The following is a 21843-nucleotide window of genomic DNA, read 5'->3' as shown; positions in this document are numbered from 1 at the left end:
TAGCATACACAAGTATTACAATTTATGTGTGTTTATTATTGTAATGCAATTTGTATAAAGGAACCATAGTTTATTAGAGTATAAGAACTACTGGTAGTAGGACTGTGGCTTGTTGGATATACATACTTGCCTTGCAATCTTAAAACCCAGTGTTCAATCCTTACCTAGTGCCTATTTCTACTCCACTCCCTAAGCACCTTCAAACAAGACTTATAACCATATAGTTTGTTCATCCTGTTATTGGATGTGTGCGATAAAGAAGCAGAAAAAGCTACATATAACTGAAATTACTTTTTTCTTTATTTTTTGCTAAAACATTTATTTTATTATTGGTAATTATTTTGCTAAAATAAATACCAGCCACCCATCAGTGATATATTGTTCATTTTGAACATTAATAATTTATGTGAGTATGTTGTAATGTAATTTTCATGCTAAGCATGATTTGTACACATGATGCATAGTGTATTTTGCACACAATTTAAGTTCAGCGTTCTTGTGTTTTTAAAAAAATTTTCTCACAATTTTGTTGCATTCGAAAACTGTTTATTTGGCATTGACTGAACCAGGGAGGTATTTTTATACCTCCCTGACTGAACTAAACTTAAAGTTTATCCCACAATTTATAAAGTATTTATTGAACTTTTTATTTTTACATTTGGAAAGAAAAGTGAACAATTTTCCATTCACAAAAAATATTAGATATTACATTAGAATATACAATTTTATTAAAAAAAACACTAAAAAAAACTTGTGTATTTTACTTGCACAGAAAAGAAAAAATATGTATGTTTTTAGGTTTGTATATCAAATAAAAGAATATTTTGAGAACAAAAAATGTTTGTTTGATTGAATTGGCTTGGAAATTGATCATAAAATACATAATATAAGAAATATATAATTTATACATCCTACAGTTTAATTTATTTCATAGAAGACACCGCAAGTTATTTTCCCTTTACTGATAAATTTGCGGTTCCAGCGTTCCATAGATTTAGAACATTACCAAGTTGCCAAAACGGTGTATATTATCATCCTTGATTTTATTTACCGTTTGTTTCCGTGTGTGTTTGTTTTACTAAATAAACGAATTTTAGAACAAATGTGAATTCAAAGTCTTGCTATCATCTTGAAGTTTAAAACATGTAGTTAAGTATCCTTGCCATCAATTACGTTTCACTCTTTTCCGAAGTCTAGCTGCTAGGCTTGATTTTTGGCCTAGCTAGCCTAGGCCAGGCCGAAAACACCTCGCATGCCCCCTACGCTACGGCTACACGGCGATTCACCGGTTGTACTACCCAAAGGCCCACTACTACTGTGACGCTACTAGGCCTAGGCCAACATCGTGTACTCAAGATACGTTTTTGTTTGCAATGCTATCTGTTGAATGGCGCTTTTTAATGGTACGTTTTGATCCTGATTATGTAAATGTTTAGGCTCAAAAACATGTATAATATTAATAATATAAAATAGGCTAGCATATGGCCTAGCTAGGCTAGGCTTTTTTTACTTTTATTTAGCTAGGGCTAGGTAGCCTAAGTCCTACTACTAACTAGGACTAGGTAGTAGGTAGGCAGGCCGCCGCCTATTTTTAAACTTGACTTAATTTTTTTTATTAGTGTTGTAATCGTGGCGTAATAAACATAAACCCAATCACATCGCTCTGGAGTTCACACACTACAGTATACAAAAGGCAACTAGTAAAGTCTAGGCCTAGTGTGTGTAAACTTCGGACTTTTGATACGAAAATATCTGACAGTGTTGATTCTCTTTTGTAGACCTAAGAAGTAAAAGGAAAGGGTATCTGCCAGTTGCTCTGTTGCCGTCAGCTAGTGATGATAGTGATGAGGATGATGTCTTTTTACCACCTGTTGCTGTTAATGGTAAACTTCAACTACCCAATGAACCACACATCCAAGATGACCAGCCTACAATTCAGAATCCACTTGAGACAGTTACAAATGCTCACTTCAGTCTCACTGTTCGGACACCACACACTAAACAAAAACAGCCAAATTGCCGTTCGTTCTGTCTGACATTGATATGTTTAGTTATAATGGGCATTTTATTTGGATTTCTTCTTCAAATTGAAATTAAAGATTTAGAGTCATCAAACTCAACCAATTTCAACTTTTCTTCTGAAGTTGTTTGGGAAAATATTTCAAGACTGTATTCCAGCGAGTCTGTTGTGCGTTTAGAACATATAAATGATGATGGAGTTTTAGATTTTGTGTATACACTATTAAGATCAACAATACAGAGAGCCCATTTTTGCAAGAGTATTAGTAAGCTTGGTTTTTTTTGGTTTATTAATTTTAAATCAAATTTCATTTATTTGAAATTTGTAAATCTAAAAGCAACACTTTATTAGTCTAGATTCTAGTAAATTAGTGTTGGTAAAAGGATACATTTTGGCACACATGGCGTGTCATACATAAACTTGAGCTGGAATTACAAAGATCAATAATGGAAAAGGCAAGTCATTCTTTGTAAGTAACTAACATGTTGTTTTGTTTGTATATAGATATGAGTGCTCCATGTCTTGGAGCAATACAGGGAGTTGATGGTAAAAGTGGTGATTTACTTTGGCAAACAAATGTTGATAATGATGTATTTGCTATGAACTGTGGCAAGCTTGATGTAGATAGAGATGGATTTAAAGATTGCATTGTCGCTGGCCGTGGTGCACAACTCATGGCTCTTAATATTAGAACAGGTAAGAAATTAGGTGGTTTTCCTGTGAAATTAAATGGAATAGTATTTCCTTAGCGAAGCAAATGCAATAAAAAAAAAGTGATTACTATTACAAAAATCTGGAACTCCTCCTTTGAGACACCCCTATTAAGGGAGCACTCTCCTATTAAGGCAACACTACAGCCAACCCATATTTAAGGGGCACCACTATAGACACTTAACTACTATATGAAATGAATGAGAGTCAATATATATTAACAGTAACACTATAACAGCCAAGCCCTATTCATGAGACACCACTATTAAGAAGACAAACATTTGGTGTCCCCTTAATAGAGTTCTTCTACTGTAAGAATCAAACAAGTTTAGATGAGCCACAATATTTCTTACAGGTAACGTAATTTGGTCAGCTAATGATTCATACAGTAATTCCTTATGGAACTTTTATCAGCCACAAATTGTACCAGACTTAAATGGTGATGGAGTAGAAGAAATTGTAGTCAACCATGGTGGTAACTACAAGTATAAACCTGAGGTAAAAAACAACACTCAATGCAACTATCAATATGTAATAATAACACAGTTTGATTTGTTTTATAACCTGAAATCCAGTAGTACCAATTCCTTATTACATATGCATGTGGTACTGTGATGTCAGATTGTACAACTGTATGCTGTTACTTCATAGGTTTTGTTCTCTCAATTTACATTGATTTAATTTATGAAACTAGTATAGAAAGGCAATCGGAGAGCGCAAAATCCACCTTTGCATATGCAAATTTAATTTAATGTTCCCATACAGCTATGTAACTATCCTTTTTATAACAATTAAGCAATCAATTTTTGAGTAATTCTACTAAATAACAAAAATAGGAAGAAACAAACACACACACAACCGACCAACCTCTTGCCATTTGAGGAATTTTGGGGTTTCTCTTTTTGCTTTTGAAAGGTAAATGTTATAGGGTCTTCCAGATTAAAAAAAAACATTGATTCTCTTACATGCAGGAGTTAGATAGAGAGGCTGGGAGAATCCTTTTATTGTCTGGTAAAACTGGTTTATCACTGGGAAGATATTTAAACATGTCAGATGAGCATGAAACTTATTCAGCCATTACCTTATACACACATCAAAATGGAGCTATTTACATTCTATTTGGCTCAGGTGGAGAGACAGTTCAAGGTGGGCTTTTATTACATTTCATACTTTGTAAAATAACAAGAAAACTTTGTGTGAACTTTGTCAAGAGTGAAAAAGACACTTTAAAGTGAAACATTAAACTCTTCTGATTGATATGTTATTACAATTACAAATAAAAAAAACTAAACAAACAATTACAGATCAAATCTATACACATAGGTTTAGAATAGCTGGATCTTAGAAGAGATATTTATTTTATGAAATCAAATAATATGTGATCCATTATAACCAACATTAATTTACTGTCTTCATTTTATTTATGCTTTAAGGGTCTTTGTTTGGAATCTCTTTACGAGATCTATACTGCTATGTAATGGAGACAACACCAGAAATGTTAGATCTTCAGATACTCAAATCTGATGTGTATAACCTGAAATGGGGAGAAAGCAGCAGTCTTGATGATACAAATAGGATAGAAATAATGAGGTAAATCTATTGTCTATTTCTTTAATTGACGTTTGTATAATTCTGAGCAGAGTATTGAGTTCTATTGTTAAGAGATACCTTTCTAATAATTATTGAATAGTGCATCTTTTTTAATTTAAAAAATCTCATACTCCAAGAGATGTTGACAGATTCTGTAAAGTAAAAGGATATTGTCAATGTCACAGAATACTGTATCCTTGTCAAATAATAATTTATACAACTTTTATAAGTATCAGTTCGCAAAGTGATTATGACACTTGACTATCAAAGAAAGACCTGATAAGAACTCTTAGTCTATTCAGTTGTAGTACATGGCATGAGTAAAATACTTGGGAGGAAAAGACAACATGGAAAGAATCTGGCGACCCTACTGTACCACATAATTTCCAGGCTTAGTACAATGTGCTCCTTACAGTTCATTTCCCCATGTTCAGAAATAATATGGTAACCTACCTTGTTATACATATTTATAGGTCAGAAGGAACCAGTGGTGTAATGGTACCAACAATCTTAGCAGATATAAACAACGATGGAGTAAATGATCTTATTGTGTCATTATTCAATGGAATGTATACAGTTCTTAATGGTAATGATCTTAGTGTAATTTGGACAACAGGTCAAATGTTTGAAGGCTATCAATCATACAGGTAATTATGTACATCTGTTTTAACATCCACCTGTGTATTTTATCATAAAGCTATGTTATTATATCATAGCCACCATTGAATCATATTGCCAGATCTTATATTGGAATTATAAACACGCAAGTTGTTTTATATTCTCATGTATAACACAACATATAGATATATAATAATATATTTATAATTGTTATTTTGGGGTTCTCTGTATTGCATCATTTTCTCTCGCAATTTCATTATGTTGTTATCATGTATATGTCAAACATAACCATCTTCATTATTCACAGTATTCCTGCGCCTGGTTATTTTAATGATGATGTGTACCTTGACATCATGGTGTGTTTGTCACTTGGTACATGGCCAGTATACCATCAAAACACTGTAATCACTTTGGTTCTCTTTTCTTAAACTCTGTCTACACTATAAAACTTTATGTGACAAACAAATGTGATGTGCCCATATTCGGACATGATTCTGTCATATCACTACCATATTTGGGTATATCACTACCATATCTGGGCACATCAGACATTTTTTTTGTCAATCTAATTTGATAGTGTAGACAGAGCTTTAAAAAATATCATGCTACTGTTACAAAAATATATATAATATAATTCAAATGCTACAGTTTTATGTATGCTAATTTATATCTTAATAGAATATATTTTAATTATAATAACTTTTCGAAGTTTCAAAATGTCAGAATATCATATGAGTAAAATATAACTTTTTCACAGGTAGCAATTCTAGATGGGAGAGATGGCTCAACATTATGGTCTACAACTGCATTGTCACAGCGAAGGATGATGAATTCTCCATTATCTGTCAGCCAGGGTTCACACAAATCAGCTTTTATATTTTGGCTAATTGGTAGAAGATTTACATTGCAACAGTCATGCTTTGTAAGGCTTTATAAATTCTATTTACAGTAGACACAAATACTTTGTAGTAGACTTAAGATGTTTTTTGTAAATAGATTAGAATTAAAATAGAGAATTCTTGGTATTAAATTTTGCCCATAGTAACAACCACACAACGATGTATATTTTCAGTTGGATGATAGCCATGCTAAGTGCCCAATGCATCATCATGGTGATCACAAAAAACGTCATACAGATTCAGGCAGTGAAAATTGCAATAATGAAACATTGCTATTGGACGAGGCAGAGTTACTAATGGTTGACAGAGACTCTATGAGGGCACCATCAATTCTAACCAGAGTACAAGCAGACACATACCGCTATGGTAACAATTTGTAAAATTCTCACATTCAATGGGGGCACCCACATTTTTAAACAGGGTGCAGGTACCTACCGTTAGAGTAACTAGCTTTTCGAGGCTTGTACATTCCATCAGTTTTATACAGCGTACAACTTTTAAATTTTTTCATACTATTTTTAAGCAAAAACTACTATTTTTTGTGTTTTTGGTTTTAATATGTATTTGAAAATTGCTTTACAGAACTCACAAATAATGAAAATGAACCCAATCAAAATATATCTACAACAACTAGTGATAAGCTTTTGAGAGAAGAAAATACAAAACAAAACACTCACCATCGAAAACGGGAAGTAGAAAAAGAGGATGGGTCTGAATGCACTGTCCTTGCAGCAACAATTATTGCTACTGGTAAGTATACACATGTGAAACCTTTTAAATTATTCTAACTTGTTTATTGTCCAACAATGTTATTAGGGAGCTTTTAATTTTTGACGACCAATAACCTAACTACATCAATCGTGTCATTGGTCATTTTCTGGACGTAGAAACCGTCAAAACTGTGTCGAGATGGGGAGCGAGTAATCCCGTCCCAGTATACCAGTATGCCTACAATGAATTAACATGACTTAGTGGTGGTTGGTTGTTGTAAATTGAAAGCTCACTAGTGAAAGAATTTGATGTAGCAGAAGAAAGCAAAGCTACAAATGAAACCCTTGAAATCTTGAATGGGTTGTGATAGGAGGGGTTTCTGTAATTGCATTGCAATCCAAAAATATGCATGAAATAATACTGTAATAGAATAAGTTAATTGCAACAAAAAGAAACTTTAAAATCCTAAAGAAAACTATAATAAATACAAAATAAAATAAAACTGATTATTCAAAGGATGACCATATACTTTTTTTTAATGGGCAGATATTATGATTAATATCCATACAACTAAACTATTAGAGTCAGGGGAAAAATTACAAAAGGGGTCCTACTTTCTAGGAGTTTTATCAGATAATTGACCACAGTGCTGATTTTGCCATTTTCCACCGAATACATTTACAGGCACTTTCTTTATGTCTCTACTTGATTAGGAGCAGTAAGTGATATAGATTTTGACGGGAATTTGGATATGATAAACTTGTACAGCCGTGATGCCGTTGTTCTTGATGATGTGTATTATGTAAGAAGTTCCTTAACAATACAACGTTTAAAACTTCATACTCAAAATTTGTTTAGAGTACCACTCAACAAAAATACAACCTTTATTAAGTCAGAAAGTTGTCACAATTGCAATGGTAATTCAGAAATTAAACTGTTTAATAGTGGATGGTTTGGCTATATGGGATTGGATGGTGATGGCATATACAATGATGGTCAGAATAAAAGTATTAAAGATGTATTGTCCCCCTGAAAAAATAATTCTAAATTTATTTTTTTGTTAATATGCCATTTTAATGTCACCTAATAGTTATCCACTTTGACCAAAAATTTGATCGGAAAAAAAATTTATTTACCTAAAAAAATGTAATTTAAAGCAAAGCATAGTCAAATTGGCCGCCAGCCAATGGGTTTTGACCATTCATTTTATAATTGAAAACATTAATTTTATTAAACAAATATTATTATAATAACAAATAAATTAAATCAACCAAACTAACATTTTATGAACTGCAACATTATGCATTTTAATTTAGATTTAGATAAATAAGTATAGGAATAAATACTATGATGATAGTAATTTTTAAATGTAAAAAGGACCTTGTGGATATAATACAAGTTTTATTATTTTAATGGATGTAGTAAACAAAAGGCGTAATTAATAAGATTCTTGTAAAAATTGGGACACACCTGGAAAATGGAGGAGCCAGCGTAGTTGGTAGGATTTAATTAGTGCCCTGCAAAGGTATAAAACAATGCATCTGGAAAATGCACCTATAAATTGAGGGGAAAGCATAGTTATGAACAAAAAAAGGGGTAAGCACACCTATAAATTAAGAAGTGATGGATAGCTTCTTATGTATAGTGCAATATTGTAGATTTTTGTATTTTGGTTTTTACTATGGTATGTTGTATATTAAAAAAATCTTTTACAAAATGTGACATTCCTTTGATGACAAACACATGAAAATGAATACTTCATAGTTGCACTAGACCCTTGGAATTACAAGCCAAGAAATTGCCAAGTATTGAACACGCATTTTATGTTCACAAATTGCCTTAAGTAATTTACTTCCAATAAGAGTAGGTAAGTTTAGCAATATGTTAGTAAGGTCTTATTTAAATGTATCATCTCTAAGTAGCTCATTATCAAGAATATATGCTTTCAATGTTAATAATGTCTTTCAACACTGCATTAGGTAAATATGATGATATTTGCCTCTACTGTTAAAGTATGTACTTATACAGTAAATACCAATGTGGTAGTGCTTAATATGTATTTATATTTGTGTTTGAGCTGAGGAAATTATACCTTAAAATATTTTGTGCCTTATTTTTATAATCTGTAATTAATCATGCCAAAAACTTTCCAAAGCAATATATTAAAAAGAATTTTTATGCAAAAAAATTATATTTAAGTTATATATACTGTTCATCAAAACAATGCATGATATAGATAATGAAGCTGCAGCATTACATCATTACTATCAACCAAACAATGCATGATATAGATAATGAAGCTGCAGCATTACATCATTACTATCAACCAAACAATGCATGATATAGATAATGAAGCTGCAGCATTACATCATTACTATCAACCAAACAATGCATGATATAGATAATGAAGCTGCAGCATTACATCATTACTATCAACCAAACAATGCATGATATAGATAATGAAGCTGCAGCATTACATCATTACTATCAACCATACAATGCATGATATAGATAATGAAGCTGCAGCATTACATCATTACTATCAACCAAACAATGAATGATAGATAATGAAGCTGCAGCATTACATCATTACTATCAACCAAACAATGCATGATATAGATAATGAAGCTGCAGCATTACATCATTACTATCAACCAAACAATGCATGATATAGATAATGAAGCTGCAGCATTACATCATTACTATCAACCAAACAATGCATGATATAGATAATGAAGCTGCAGCATTACATCATTACTATCAACCAAACAATGCATGATATAGATAATGAAGCTGCAGCATTACATCATTACTATCAACCAAACAATGCATGATATAGATAATGAAGCTGCAGCATTACATCATTACTATCAACCAAACAATGCATGATATAGATAATGAAGCTGCAGCATTACATCATTACTATCAACCAAACAATGCATGATATAGATAATGAAGCTGCAGCATTACATCATTACTATCAACCAAACAATGAATGATATAGATAATGAAGCTGCAGCATTACATCATTACTATCAACCAAACAATGCATGATATAGATAATGAAGCTGCAGCATTACATCATTACTATCAACCAAACAATGCATGATATAGATAATGAAGCTGCAGCATTACATCATTACTATCAACCAAACAATGCATGATATAGATAATGAAGCTGCAGCATTACATCATTACTATCAACCATACAATGCATGATATAGATAATGAAGCTGCAGCATTACATCATTACTATCAACCAAACAATGCATGATATAGATAATGAAGCTGCAGCATTACATCATTACTATCAACCAAACAATGCATGATATAGATAATGAAGCTGCAGCATTACATCATTACTATCAACCAAACAATGAATGATATAGATAATGAAGCTGCAGCATTACATCATTACTATCAACCAAACAATGAATGATATAGATAATGAAGCTGTAGCATTACATCATTACTATCAACCAAACAATGCATGATATAGATAATGAAGCTGCAGCATTACATCATTACTATCAACCAAACAATGCATGATATAGATAATGAAGCTGCAGCATTACATCATTACTATCAACCAAACAATGCATGATATAGATAATGAAGCTGCAGCATTACATCATTACTATCAACCAAACAATGCATGATATAGATAATGAAGCTGCAGCATTACATCATTACTATCAACCAAACAATGCATGATATAGATAATGAAGCTGCAGCATTACATCATTACTATCAACCATACATTCTATAATTGCACTTTACTTTTGCTGATTATGTTGACTTCTTGCTTATTTTGGTGGGTAGGTAATAACTAAACCGACTATAGTTTCATCAGATTCAATGTTTATTTATCTCAATTCATAACTGTATACTGAGGACGATCAAAGCATATTTATTGAAACGTCGAGAAACTCAACAGTTCTTTAGAACTAATACATGTGGTGTACCGCAAACTTTATATCAACATGTATAAGAGTAGTTCCTACACATTGACTTTATATGCATATCTTCAATTTACTTTAATTCAAGGATAATAACTGCTTGCATTAATAACAACCATAGTCCTAAAACATTGTTTATAACTTTATAATGATATTTTTTTTTCTAACAATTGTTACGGTTTTCTGCGGTTGACATTTAGTTGGTTTAAATATAACTTTTTCATGCGTTTCCCCCAATTATGAGAAACAAATGATTTAGTGATGAGAGATTGGTGTGAAATTACGGTATGTAATAAAACAGCTTAAAAAGATTTGAGTATTATATAGAGAAACTAACGCTTTGATTTGAAATGTTTTGACACGTTTGTATAACACCGGTTTTGATATCTCATCAACATTAGTACAACATTGATGATACCTATTAGCAATTTTGTTAGTTATGCATCATTTAATCATCCAGTCAAAGCAATAGTTACGTTTTAAACTAAATTTGTTTTTTTTTTACTATAGACTACACTGATATTTGTAACAATTCTTAGTCGTTTAATTTGATTCTTGTAATCCATGGTGAAAAGTAATATTTATATAGTTTAATAAACTAATACAGGTATTTGTATATTTGTATTATTTGTGCTAAAGTCATTTCTGTATTATTTGCTAAGTATATATCATTATTATTTTGTAAGTAATATTTATATCATTTCCTTGTCATATGCAAGCATTTAGATTGATTTGTTATTTATCATATATTTTTGTAAACTCTGTTTTGTAAGAGAAAAAAAATTATAATATGTTTACCAGATTATTGTTCAGTCCACCGTTGACAGTACTGGTTTTCAAAAGTTTGCCTGTAAAATATAGTTTGGAAAAATATTGAAACATCAAATGAAAATAATACTTTAAGGAAATATAATTAAGAATATTTAGAATATTAAATTGATCATCTGACCTAGTTTTAGATGTAACTGTATATATCCTGTTTACTTGGTATATATTTAATGATTTTAATTAGAACTTTATTGATCCAATATATCAATAACTTCATTAATTCAAGGTATTTTTTTCATCAATTAAAATCGTACAAGGCAGCCAAAGGTTAAAAAGATAAGAGAGATAAAAAATATCAACATACACAATTAGCATTCAGCTAATAAAATTAAATAAGGCTAAAATAAGTACAATATTAATATTTAAAAAAAAAAATATTTAGCATTATTAATATTAACAACTCAATTATTGTATTTGAAAATGAATATTATATGAAGAGCATATTTATATACACAGAAGTATCATTAAAGAATTATTTAAATATTTGTTTGCTGTGAATAATTCATTCAATAGATCACCATATAGGTCAGTAAAATAAACAAGTACCTGAATCAGGGAGTTGTCATTTATTTACTCCCTGGCTGAACTAAGTAAAGTGGGGGTTAGTCCTTGGATAACTTTGTAATTAATCATTTAACAAGTTTTTAATGGCTGGATTTAGGCGAGGTTTAAAATGCCGGAATTGACTCGGTAAATTTGCAGGGTACTCACCAGTTCTTTGGGAGTGTTTAATGACCTATGAGATACAACAAATTTTATGGCAATTCTATGCAAATTATGCTGCTTCCGCGCAAAAATATAATGTTTAAGTCGGTTTTCATGAACGTGAGTAGATTCAAGGATGTTCCGGTTCTTTGAAGTTCTGGTTTCTCAAAAATTTCATAAACAGTCAATGTATTGTAATGATGTATCAAGATCGTGTAATTTTTCAGCATTCACAGCCTTGGAACTTCAGTTTGGAGAACTTTATAAATTGATGTTACTAATGTATTACAGAAATGATCGAATAAAACATTAATGAATGTCATGAAAAATCAATTAAACAGACAATAAATGACTGTGTCAAATATTTTGTGACGTCAAACGTCGGTTTTAATAGTATAACAATATGATCTATTGTTGTGTTTTAAATAATTCACCCCATATACAAAATGGATCAATCTAGAAAGTGACAACTGTTTTAACATTTTACCATAGCCTTTATTTAGAAGCACACATTTCATCTGGTGTAGTACTATCGTTGAGGAATATTTCTCATAATTTATAATTAGGTTTTGGAATACGTTTATTTCTTTGAGAAATTAAGAATAGTGACATAAGATCCTTGAGTACAGCTAATATGATTGATTTTTTTGTGTGCTAATTCTATTGTGTGAGTTGTTACTTGTTTAGTTCTTTGTCAGCGTTTGAACACTACCACATCCAAGCTGGTTATTGCTGGTCATACCGTACAATGTTTCTTAAATTGTAGATTTGCTACTCTAGTTAGAGAATCAAGTTGACATTGCTTTTGCTTTACAATAAAAAAAATGGCAGACACACGATTTTCAAGTGAAGGAAGAAATCATATTGAAGCCAAAAATTACAGGAACCATGCTAGTTCAAATCATCATCAGATTATTCCAATTAAAAAGGAAGAGACTTGGAAACGTCTGGTAGAAAAAAATGGACACTGTAACGTTACCCCATCAATCCGCGCAAACTTAAGGCGATATGCTGTAGACCTGTTTACAACTTCTGTGGATATGCCATGGCGATACAACCTCATTATGGTGATTCTTGGTTTTTTTCTTAACTGGTTTTTGTTTGGTTGCATTTACTATGCCATAGCATTTAATAGAGGTGATTTTGACAATCTTGAAAATCAAGAATGGAAACCCTGTTTTCGTAACTTTAAAAACTGGAAATCTGCGTTCATGTTTAGCATTGAAACACAAACTACTATTGGCTACGGTTTTCGTTGTCCCACCGAGGAATGCGGAGAGGCTATGTTTTTTCTTGTTTTTCAAACCATTTGGTCCAACCTGTTAGAGGCCTTTATTATAGGTAGTTTTATTGCCAAATTTTCTCGTCCGAAGTTAAGAGCAAAAACAATCATGTTCAGTAAAACAGCATGTATTACAATGAAGGATGGTAGACTAATTTTTCAATTTCGACTTGGTGATCTTCGAAAAAGTCCAATTGTAGAAGGCCACATTCGATTGCAGATGGTGAAACATCACATAACTAAAGAGGGCTGTTATGTACCATTTCATGTTTTTGACATTAATATCGGGCATGAATATGGCTTAGACCGGATCTTTCTTGTGTGGCCAATTGAAATAGCTCATGAAATAAATGAAGAAAGCCCATTATATGAATACAGTAAAGAAACTTTGTTAGAGTCAGATTTTGAAATCATTGCAATTCTGGAAGGGATAGTCGAGGCAACTGGTACTACAACGCAAGTAAGAACTTCTTATTTACCAAATGAGATTGAATGGGGCTATGATTTCAAAGCAGTTATTTCCGAGAAAAATGGAGTAATGGATGTTAATCTTGATAATTTTCATCGCACTTTAATCACAAACACAAGTACATTAAGTGCAAAACAATTGTGTGACAGTTTTGTTGATTCTTTGGACGAAAATGTGAAACATAGTGACAACCAGAGTGAAACAGACAACGAAGAATGTGAAAACAAAGAAACTCGCATTGGAAGGAAAAAATTGGAAATTGAATCATCTTTATAATAGGTAAGCATAAAATATGAAACCAATTTTGTTTGCAATAAAAGTATCAACAACATTAATTGTAGCTAAATTTCAACTATGTACTCAATAGCGAGCTTTCGTTTTAGTACGGTAAACGTGCAGTACGGCCGGTTTAACCAACCGTGACCGTACTCATTTACTAGGTTCCCGTCATGTCTGTTTCTGTTTCGTTTTGTTCACGGGCGCGACGGGAACATGTGCGCGATGTATCAGGTACCATCATCAGTTGACTCGACTTTCAGCATCTTACAACATGGCGAACCTACATAGGGTACGAGATGCTCTTGTTGCTGCCTATATATCAGATGTTCTGGACGAGGAAGAATTCATTATGTTGTATAGTATGAATTCCCCAAGTAATCCTGATTTTCAGTATAAAAGTGATGAATATCAATTCAACTTGGATAAATTCAACGATGATGAATGCAACAGCTATTTCAGGTAAGCCGACCATCAGGCTAAATCAGGGTAGCACTTCATTTATCAATTTATAATCTACTACTAGGTAGGGCTAGATAACGTTAAGGCATTATAAAGCTTAAATACATTTAACATTGGTTACTAACAATTATACTTCCATATACCTTGAAGGTATTGCTTTCTTTTATGTATAGCCCTAGTAGGCTACTATACTATCTACAGAAGCTACTATTTAGTAATAAATGTTGATTAAATATTAAATTAATATATGATGCCCATAACATGTCCAGTATCATGTATGTTATCCATTATGAGATTTAAAATATACTGTGTATTATTATTTCCCTTAGATTCCAGAAAAATGATATCTACCGGCTGAAACATGCTTTGGGGGTGCCACCAACTGTAATTCTGGAGAATAAGTCGAAAATTGATGGACTTGAGGCTTTGTGCATCACACTCCAAAGGTATGCATATCCTTGTAGATATGGAGATCTTATCAAGGACTATGGACGTTCAGTACCACAGCTTTACTTGGCGTTTAAGTGGATGACCAACTACATCTTCGACATCCATAGACATCGGATCTCATCCTTAGATCAGCCATGGTTATCCCCACAACATTTACAGGAATTTGCTGAGGCAACACACACAAAGGGTGCTGCTTTGAGGAACTGTTGGGGGTTCGTTGATGGAACCGTAAGGCCAATATGCCGACCAAATCAGCATCAACAAGTTATGTATAATGGTCACAAAAGAATCCATGCCATGAAATTCCAGTCAGTGACAGCTCCCAATGGCCTCATAGCTCACCTATATGGACCTGTGGAAGGGAGGAGACATGATGCATTTCTCCTTCGTGAATCGGGTCTGTTGACAGAGCTTGAGGCCAGATCACATGATCCACAGGGAAATGTATTGTGCGTGTATGGTGATCCTGCGTACCCATTGCGCCCACAATTGCAAGCACCTTTCCTGACGGTACGGATAACACCAGAACAAGTGGCCTTCAACGCGGCAATGTCCAAAGTCAGAATTAGCGTTGAATGGCTATTTGGTGACATTGTAAATATATTTAAATTTACAGACTATAAGAAGTCTCAGAAAGTGCAATTGAGTGCATGTGGCAAAATGTACATTGTTTCTGGAATACTTACAAATGCACATACATGTGTGTATAAGAACAATACATCTGCCTATTTTGAACTTGAACCGCCATCGCTGGAAGAATATTTTCAATGAATGTATTTTTTTTCTAAATTATTGTAAATAATTGTGATAGAAGTGATATTGAATTTATTAAAAATTGTATAAATTATAAAGTAAATAACTGTTTCCATTTAAATTTAAGAAGTTATTCATATAAATATTTTTATTGTAACCATATACATATATACATTCATAAACATCTAACTGTAATACAAGAGAACCTTTAATAGATTAAAAGAAATAAAATGGTTCCAGTTTAAATAAAAATCCTGGAAAACTCTTAAACACTTAACTGTATATAACATACCAACACTAAAGATACACCTGCAATAGAACAAATATTTAGTGTATTTTTAAAATGTAAATTATTGTAATTGTGACTAAAGTGATAGCTGAATTACCGGTATTATGTTAAAACGTCGTAAGGTAAATAAATGTTTCTATTTATTGATATTGAAAAGCATGTATTAATTATATTTTGTTAATGCTCATTCATATAGAAACAAAACTTCTTTGATTTAAACTACATATTCTTTGGCATCAATGGTATTCAAAACATTCAAGATAATAATTAATAGATTGAAAGAAACAATGGTATAAGTATATATAAATAAAGGCATGCATTAATAAACACAAATATATATAAAAACAACTATAGTAGAAAGTATATTGCACAGATTAGCACAATAAAAAAATATATCAAGGATCTAGGTTTTTCTTTTCCATGGACTTAAGAAATGCCATCATCAGTGTTTGCGTTTGCTGGTTTTGATGTTGCAAGAGTTGCTGTTGTTGAAGTATTTGCTGCTGCATTTGTTGTTGTTGTTGCAGTTGTTGCTGTTGGAAGGCCTCAAATCGTCTTTCCCTTCCTCTTTCTTCTGCCCTCCTTCGTTCTTCTTCCTCTTTTTTTCTCTCCATCTCCTCCCTTCGAAGTTGCTGATCTATCTCCATTTTTTTTTGAATGATACCGATTGTGTCATTCCCACTATTCCTTCTTTTTGGTGTGTTACTTTCAACATCAAGCCTAAAAATAAATTTACAAAAATAAGAACTAAACTAAGGAAGAGGGGGATAAAAAACACTTTAATCTGCCTCTACATTTTACATAAATTTGGTATTACCTTTTCCGCGTTTCTCCAAATGTTTCACATGCACGTTTTCTCATTTCTGCACCATCAGCCTTTTTCTTCTCTTCATCTCCTCTTTCCTTTGGTAACATTTCTATATCCTCCTCTTCTTGGATGAATTCTTCAATACTTTCCCTTATTTGCTTTTCCTCATCTGTCTCCTCCACTGCAATTCCACTGGCTGCCTTTTCTTTGTTATTTTTTCCTTTCACCTTATCCATCAAATTAGATATGCGATCTCGCACTGCCCGCCTGTCAACTTTGTATTCACGGGCCTTCATTGCATCAGCAACAGCCTGCCATGCCTTTCCCCGCTCAGTTGTGCCCTTCTTGGACTGAAAAGGTCTAGCCAAGATTACTTCTCCTATTAGGATTTGATCCTTTTGGTTGTCCCAGATCATGCTGAAATAAATAATAAAATCACATAATTTATGATAGTGTTTTTTAATGTAATATTTTTCTCATCAATTCAGTGTAGGAGTTTTTAATCTAATGAAGTAATAAATGAAAATAAATAATATAGCTTGAATGAACTATCCACTTTATACAATTAATCATGCTAATATTGATTGACATTGATAACACATTTATTTCAGACTGAAAAAAGCATACTATTATATAATATTATATGTTTTGTGCATACAAAAAAAAAGTTTACAATAATAATAATATATTAAAATAAATGTAAAAAAGTGAGCACTATTGAATTATCTAACTAACCGGTTTGTACTCTTTTTTGTCTTAATTTTTTCTGCCTGTTTTGAAAAAAAAATAAATAAAAAATCAAGATAAAAATAATAAAATGTACACAAGCTTATCTACATATATCTTATATTGTATGACAATAAGATAAATACTTTAAGCTACATTGGCAGGGAGTTGTTATAAATCTAATAAAGTAAACAACTCCTTTGTTTTAAGCAAAGCAGGATTGAATTGAAGATAATTTGATTAGCTAGTTTTTATCAATATTATTGAACTTGTCATTTTCTGTCATCTTTTGAGTAGGGGGTCCTACGTATCTAGACCTCCTATTTGTGCAAGTTGTGTTTATTTGTAGGACCGTGTAGGGATAGCCTAAATGCCAGCAGCTAGGGTATCGCAGCTAGGCCCTAGGCTAGTTAGTTCGATTAGGCCACTGGTTTGCCCTCTATTATACTACTACTAGCCTAGGCTAGCTAGGCCCTAGCTAGGCCGAATCTCTAAGCCAATTTTTTTATTTTATATTTGGCATCACTGATCTAGAGCACTACATTAATGAACATTCATTTAATATGCTATAGCCTAGTCTATGTTTGATTACATAAAGCTAAAATAACGACTGATTAAACTGCTTTACCTTTGACGATACTGCTTCCATCGTGTCCTTCGTATTAAAATACACAGCTGAATGTTCGTTTCAGACAGGACGCTATTTCTTCTCACTACCGTTCTGAAATTTAGCGCTACGGCGAGTCTTAAATTTCTGCGCATGCGTAGATCACATTTCGGTTCAAATTACCGTACTGAACTACTTCCGTACTAAAACGAAAGCTCGCTAGTACCTTTGTTACTAATACTGTATATATATTGCTGGTTGGATGATTACTAAAATATGCTTTCTTATTCAAACAAAATGAATGATCTAACTAAAATTGTATTTATTGATGGTAGTGTGAATTACAAAAGTGCCAATCAAATACTGTTTTGATAACATTACATTTTTATTACCTAATACATAAATTGAAAGTCAATAGTTTGAACTCTGAACAGAGAAAATGTTTGTGTAATAATAATAAAAGTAATAGGAGGCCTACTGTAAAACCAGAAACTTTCATATTATATATCATTCTTTATACTGTAGATTGAGATATTTGTTATAACACCATAATTACTGTACACCATGATTAATTGCTTGCTTTAAATTGACATACAATAATGCTTTTTAAATGTTGTTTTAAAAAACAACGTTTCGAAACAAATATTAACATGAACAGTACAGAAAAATAAATAATAACAATGTTACTGAAGTGGGTAAACATACTATTTAGAAGTAGATACCTATGAGCATAAATCTTAATTCTGACAGCGTGAGGCTAAACAAAAACAGCATCGCGTGCCCTACAATAAATTTATATTTCACATCTGGTATTTTCACAAGTCAATTAAGAGCAATATCAAATTACTTTAATTTCTTCAGTTCATCAACAAGATATATCTGACCTTCACTTACCTACAATTAACTAATTAATTGGTTCTGCTGGCTAAACTTGAAATTGTATTATTAGATATGGTTAGTAATTGAATAACATTATGGAATCATAAACAACATGAATGTCAAAATATATGAACGCACTCAATTTGACTTTTGGTACTTTTTGGTACTATTTATATCACAGTTATATTGTTAAATTGGAATTAGTATCAGAATAATTGCTATGTATGTTTGTTTTTTTTCTTCTAGAATTATTCTAACTGGACGAATGGATTTCCTTGTACGATATTTAGAAAGCGAATATTGTAACAGAATATAAAAACTGAAACTGAAACTAGAAGATAGTGAGGTCAAAGTAGACAAAATGTAACTTTATAGAGAGATATTTGATGCAATCATGTCTAAGAAAATGTTAAAAGTACTTTACAAATCATGTGTACACAATATTTCACAGCAATGCATATTCCTATAGATAGAAAACTAAAGATCAGTATTTAAAGTTTTAACTATGCATTTTATACTTTTACTAAGCATACAAATTACTGTATAAACAGGAAGATGTAAAATAAAGTTTACATCTCCATGGTATAAATATAAAAATATAATAATAAGCTATTATTGTAGCATACAGTGTTTGTAGGACTATTTATTAGACAAATGGACTGAAATAAAGTATTTTGTATAAAGGGTAAACAATATCAAATTGGACAGCATAAACAAAATGGTTTGGAGGGAAGGCACATGGCTATCATTACCCATATTTTATTTGAAGAACTGAACAGTGCTATAATTAACTTTCTACAGGTACAAGATTTCTTGGTTTTCATAAAGAATAGTAGAAATTATTTCAGAACTTTCAGAAATGTTGGTTTATTTTCTTGAGAGTTGATAATATAATCAATTAAACTTGCCGTCTTATTCAACAAATAGTCCAAAAAAGCATCTTGTTGGATTGATCATAGAAATATTCATAGATATATTATAGTGAACCTCTATGGATTGAAGTATAGCTCTCAAATTATTCATCAATAATCTCAATACATTTTAGGTAGTTTTATTTAAACATTTCATTGTATAATATAGTTAAAATCTAATATGCATGGTAATATAAGGTTTGTCAGATTTCAGCATCATGTAATTTGGTAAAAATAAAAATGCTCATTAGATATGCATTAAATGCTGCTGTTGTTTTCTTAAAACTTGATTACAAGTCATTAACTTTAGTACATATTTGTCAATGAATATTGTCACAGTTCATTAGCAATATAACAAGTTTTAACCATGGTGGAGGAATCAGTTCATATAATACTACTAGTGTAACTTTATAACTCTAAATAAAGACGTTTTGAGAATTCAGCGTTTCGATCTATTTCATCCATTTTCAAGAATCATGAACATGACTCATTTTTTTCCATACAGTATTTACAAAATTGTCATCAAAAGCCAGACAATATTTCAATTAAGCAATGAGTGACTGATGCTTTTCATGCTTTTGTAAATATATAATTACTGTATAAAGAAAAAAAAGATGAGTCACGCTCATGATTCTTGAAAATAATCAAATAGATTGAAACTTCCAATTCTTAAAATATGTTCTGTCCCTTTATATCTAATACAGTAATATATATAATGTATATTGTATATAATATACTGTATATCTAATACAGTAATAGCATTATTTTATTTGAAATTATTTAGTGGATATTCTAACATTGGTTTATTATTATTATTATTATTATTATTAAATTAAATTAGTAAATACATGAGGAATAAACAAATCTATTATAACAGTGTCATACAGGCCCGTGCGGACCACCCCTTGAAAAACAAAGGCCCCACTTTCAAAATCGTGCAATTAATTATCAATTATAGAATACTGTGGTGTACTATATAATTTCTCTGCATAACTCAGATTTTCGGATAAAATTGAAAAAATTCATCTCCTTCCCAAAATATTTTTGAATTAAAAAAGAAACTCAGATTTTAGTGTGTAAAAAGTGTCTCTGTAAGCGGATTATAAAACAACCGAAATTGCTCTGAGAGCAAAAGCTGGCCCCAAGCCTACAGTTGCTCGCTGCACTTGAAAATACTTGTTGTCAAGAAAACTCCCCTCTGATGCATTCTGGCTACGGGCCTGTTATACAGTATATTTCAATTTCCATGTAACCTTATTGTAATTTAACAATGATATTTCAAACATACTGCTACCTATCTTGAATTCATTTCTCAAATTCTGTTCAATTTTAACAATTCATTAAGTCACATTATTGTCTTGTTTATATATCGTGATGTTGTATAAATACAACAACAATTTATAAATATTAAATGAGCATGTCAATTAGTTAAATGTAGGTTAAGCTTCTTACAAGACTAAGGACAAATTGATGCTTTGAGTTTGATTGTCAATCAATAATGAAAAGAATAGGTGATGTAAAAAAGGGCTTGTAATGCATAATTCACTAGAGGAGCATACTGTATATATTTTTTAAGCATAGTATAGTACAGTTTTTATGTAATTTTTTATAAAATGATTTTTTTTTGCATACGAGGAACATTTGGACATTCTAAACTGCAACATGTGACTTTACATATTCAGTGATATATGATGCAGCCATATTCTGTGGTCGTTCAAACTCATTAAGTATTTACAAAAACAGAATATCAATATTATGCTTTAAAAAAAATAGGGTTTTCCCTGAAACTAAGTTGCTAAATTTGTTTATATCATAATTGTAGTTTTATTGAATAAAACAGACTATAATAAAAATGGTGTACTTCTTTAAAATGAAGTAGAAATTTCTGTT

The 21843-nt window shown here is 31.5% G+C and overlaps 4 protein-coding genes and 1 long non-coding RNA gene across 7 annotated transcripts in view; 3 read left to right on the top strand and 2 right to left on the bottom strand.

Moving 5' to 3' along the window:
• Positions 1 to 21843, bottom strand: part of LOC140059365 (uncharacterized) — a 43520-nt gene that overhangs the window by 1226 nt on the left and 20451 nt on the right. Inside the window, exon 3 of the long non-coding RNA XR_011847169.1 lies at positions 11307 to 11356. This is a non-coding gene — a long non-coding RNA (uncharacterized lncRNA). The remainder of the gene's footprint in view (positions 1 to 11306; positions 11357 to 21843) is intronic.
• LOC140059336 (protein FAM234B-like) lies at positions 924 to 8930 on the top strand. The gene is made up of 12 exons (XM_072105224.1): positions 924 to 1403; positions 1779 to 2285; positions 2525 to 2716; positions 3087 to 3229; positions 3703 to 3877; positions 4165 to 4321; positions 4795 to 4968; positions 5247 to 5340; positions 5697 to 5861; positions 6012 to 6204; positions 6421 to 6588; positions 7263 to 8930. Exons 1-12 carry the CDS (start codon positions 1388 to 1390, stop codon positions 7580 to 7582), a joined length of 2304 nt encoding a protein of 767 aa, XP_071961325.1. The 5' UTR covers positions 924 to 1387; the 3' UTR covers positions 7583 to 8930.
• Positions 10185 to 20479, top strand: LOC140059354 (inward rectifier potassium channel 2-like). Its single transcript, XM_072105246.1, has 2 exons — positions 10185 to 14071; positions 19289 to 20479. Exon 1 carries the CDS (start codon positions 12866 to 12868, stop codon positions 14066 to 14068), a length of 1203 nt encoding a protein of 400 aa, XP_071961347.1. The 5' UTR covers positions 10185 to 12865; the 3' UTR covers positions 14069 to 14071; positions 19289 to 20479.
• LOC140059303 (uncharacterized) lies at positions 14334 to 15949 on the top strand. 2 transcript variants are annotated; one of them, XM_072105182.1, is made up of 2 exons: positions 14334 to 14530; positions 14860 to 15949. In XM_072105182.1, exons 1-2 carry the CDS (start codon positions 14343 to 14345, stop codon positions 15749 to 15751), a joined length of 1080 nt encoding a protein of 359 aa, XP_071961283.1. In that variant the 5' UTR covers positions 14334 to 14342; the 3' UTR covers positions 15752 to 15949. The 2 variants fall into 2 exon arrangements, with proteins under 2 accessions (XP_071961283.1, XP_071961274.1); XM_072105173.1 differs by having other exon boundaries at positions 14390 to 14530; positions 14867 to 15949.
• On the bottom strand, positions 16343 to 18361 carry LOC140059314 (uncharacterized). 2 transcript variants are annotated; one of them, XM_072105194.1, is made up of 3 exons: positions 18185 to 18361; positions 16840 to 17247; positions 16343 to 16742 (listed from the first exon to the last, which is right to left on the bottom strand). In XM_072105194.1, exons 1-3 carry the CDS (start codon positions 18316 to 18318, stop codon positions 16418 to 16420), a joined length of 867 nt encoding a protein of 288 aa, XP_071961295.1. In that variant the 5' UTR covers positions 18319 to 18361; the 3' UTR covers positions 16343 to 16417. The 2 variants fall into 2 exon arrangements, with proteins under 2 accessions (XP_071961295.1, XP_071961302.1); XM_072105201.1 differs by lacking the exon at positions 18185 to 18361 and adding an exon at positions 17566 to 17583.

The sequence above is a fragment of the Antedon mediterranea genome, chromosome 1 (assembly GCF_964355755.1).
Source record: "Antedon mediterranea chromosome 1, ecAntMedi1.1, whole genome shotgun sequence".
NCBI lineage: Eukaryota > Metazoa > Echinodermata > Crinoidea > Comatulida > Antedonidae > Antedon > Antedon mediterranea.
This window is presented reverse-complemented; position numbering and strand designations above follow the sequence as displayed.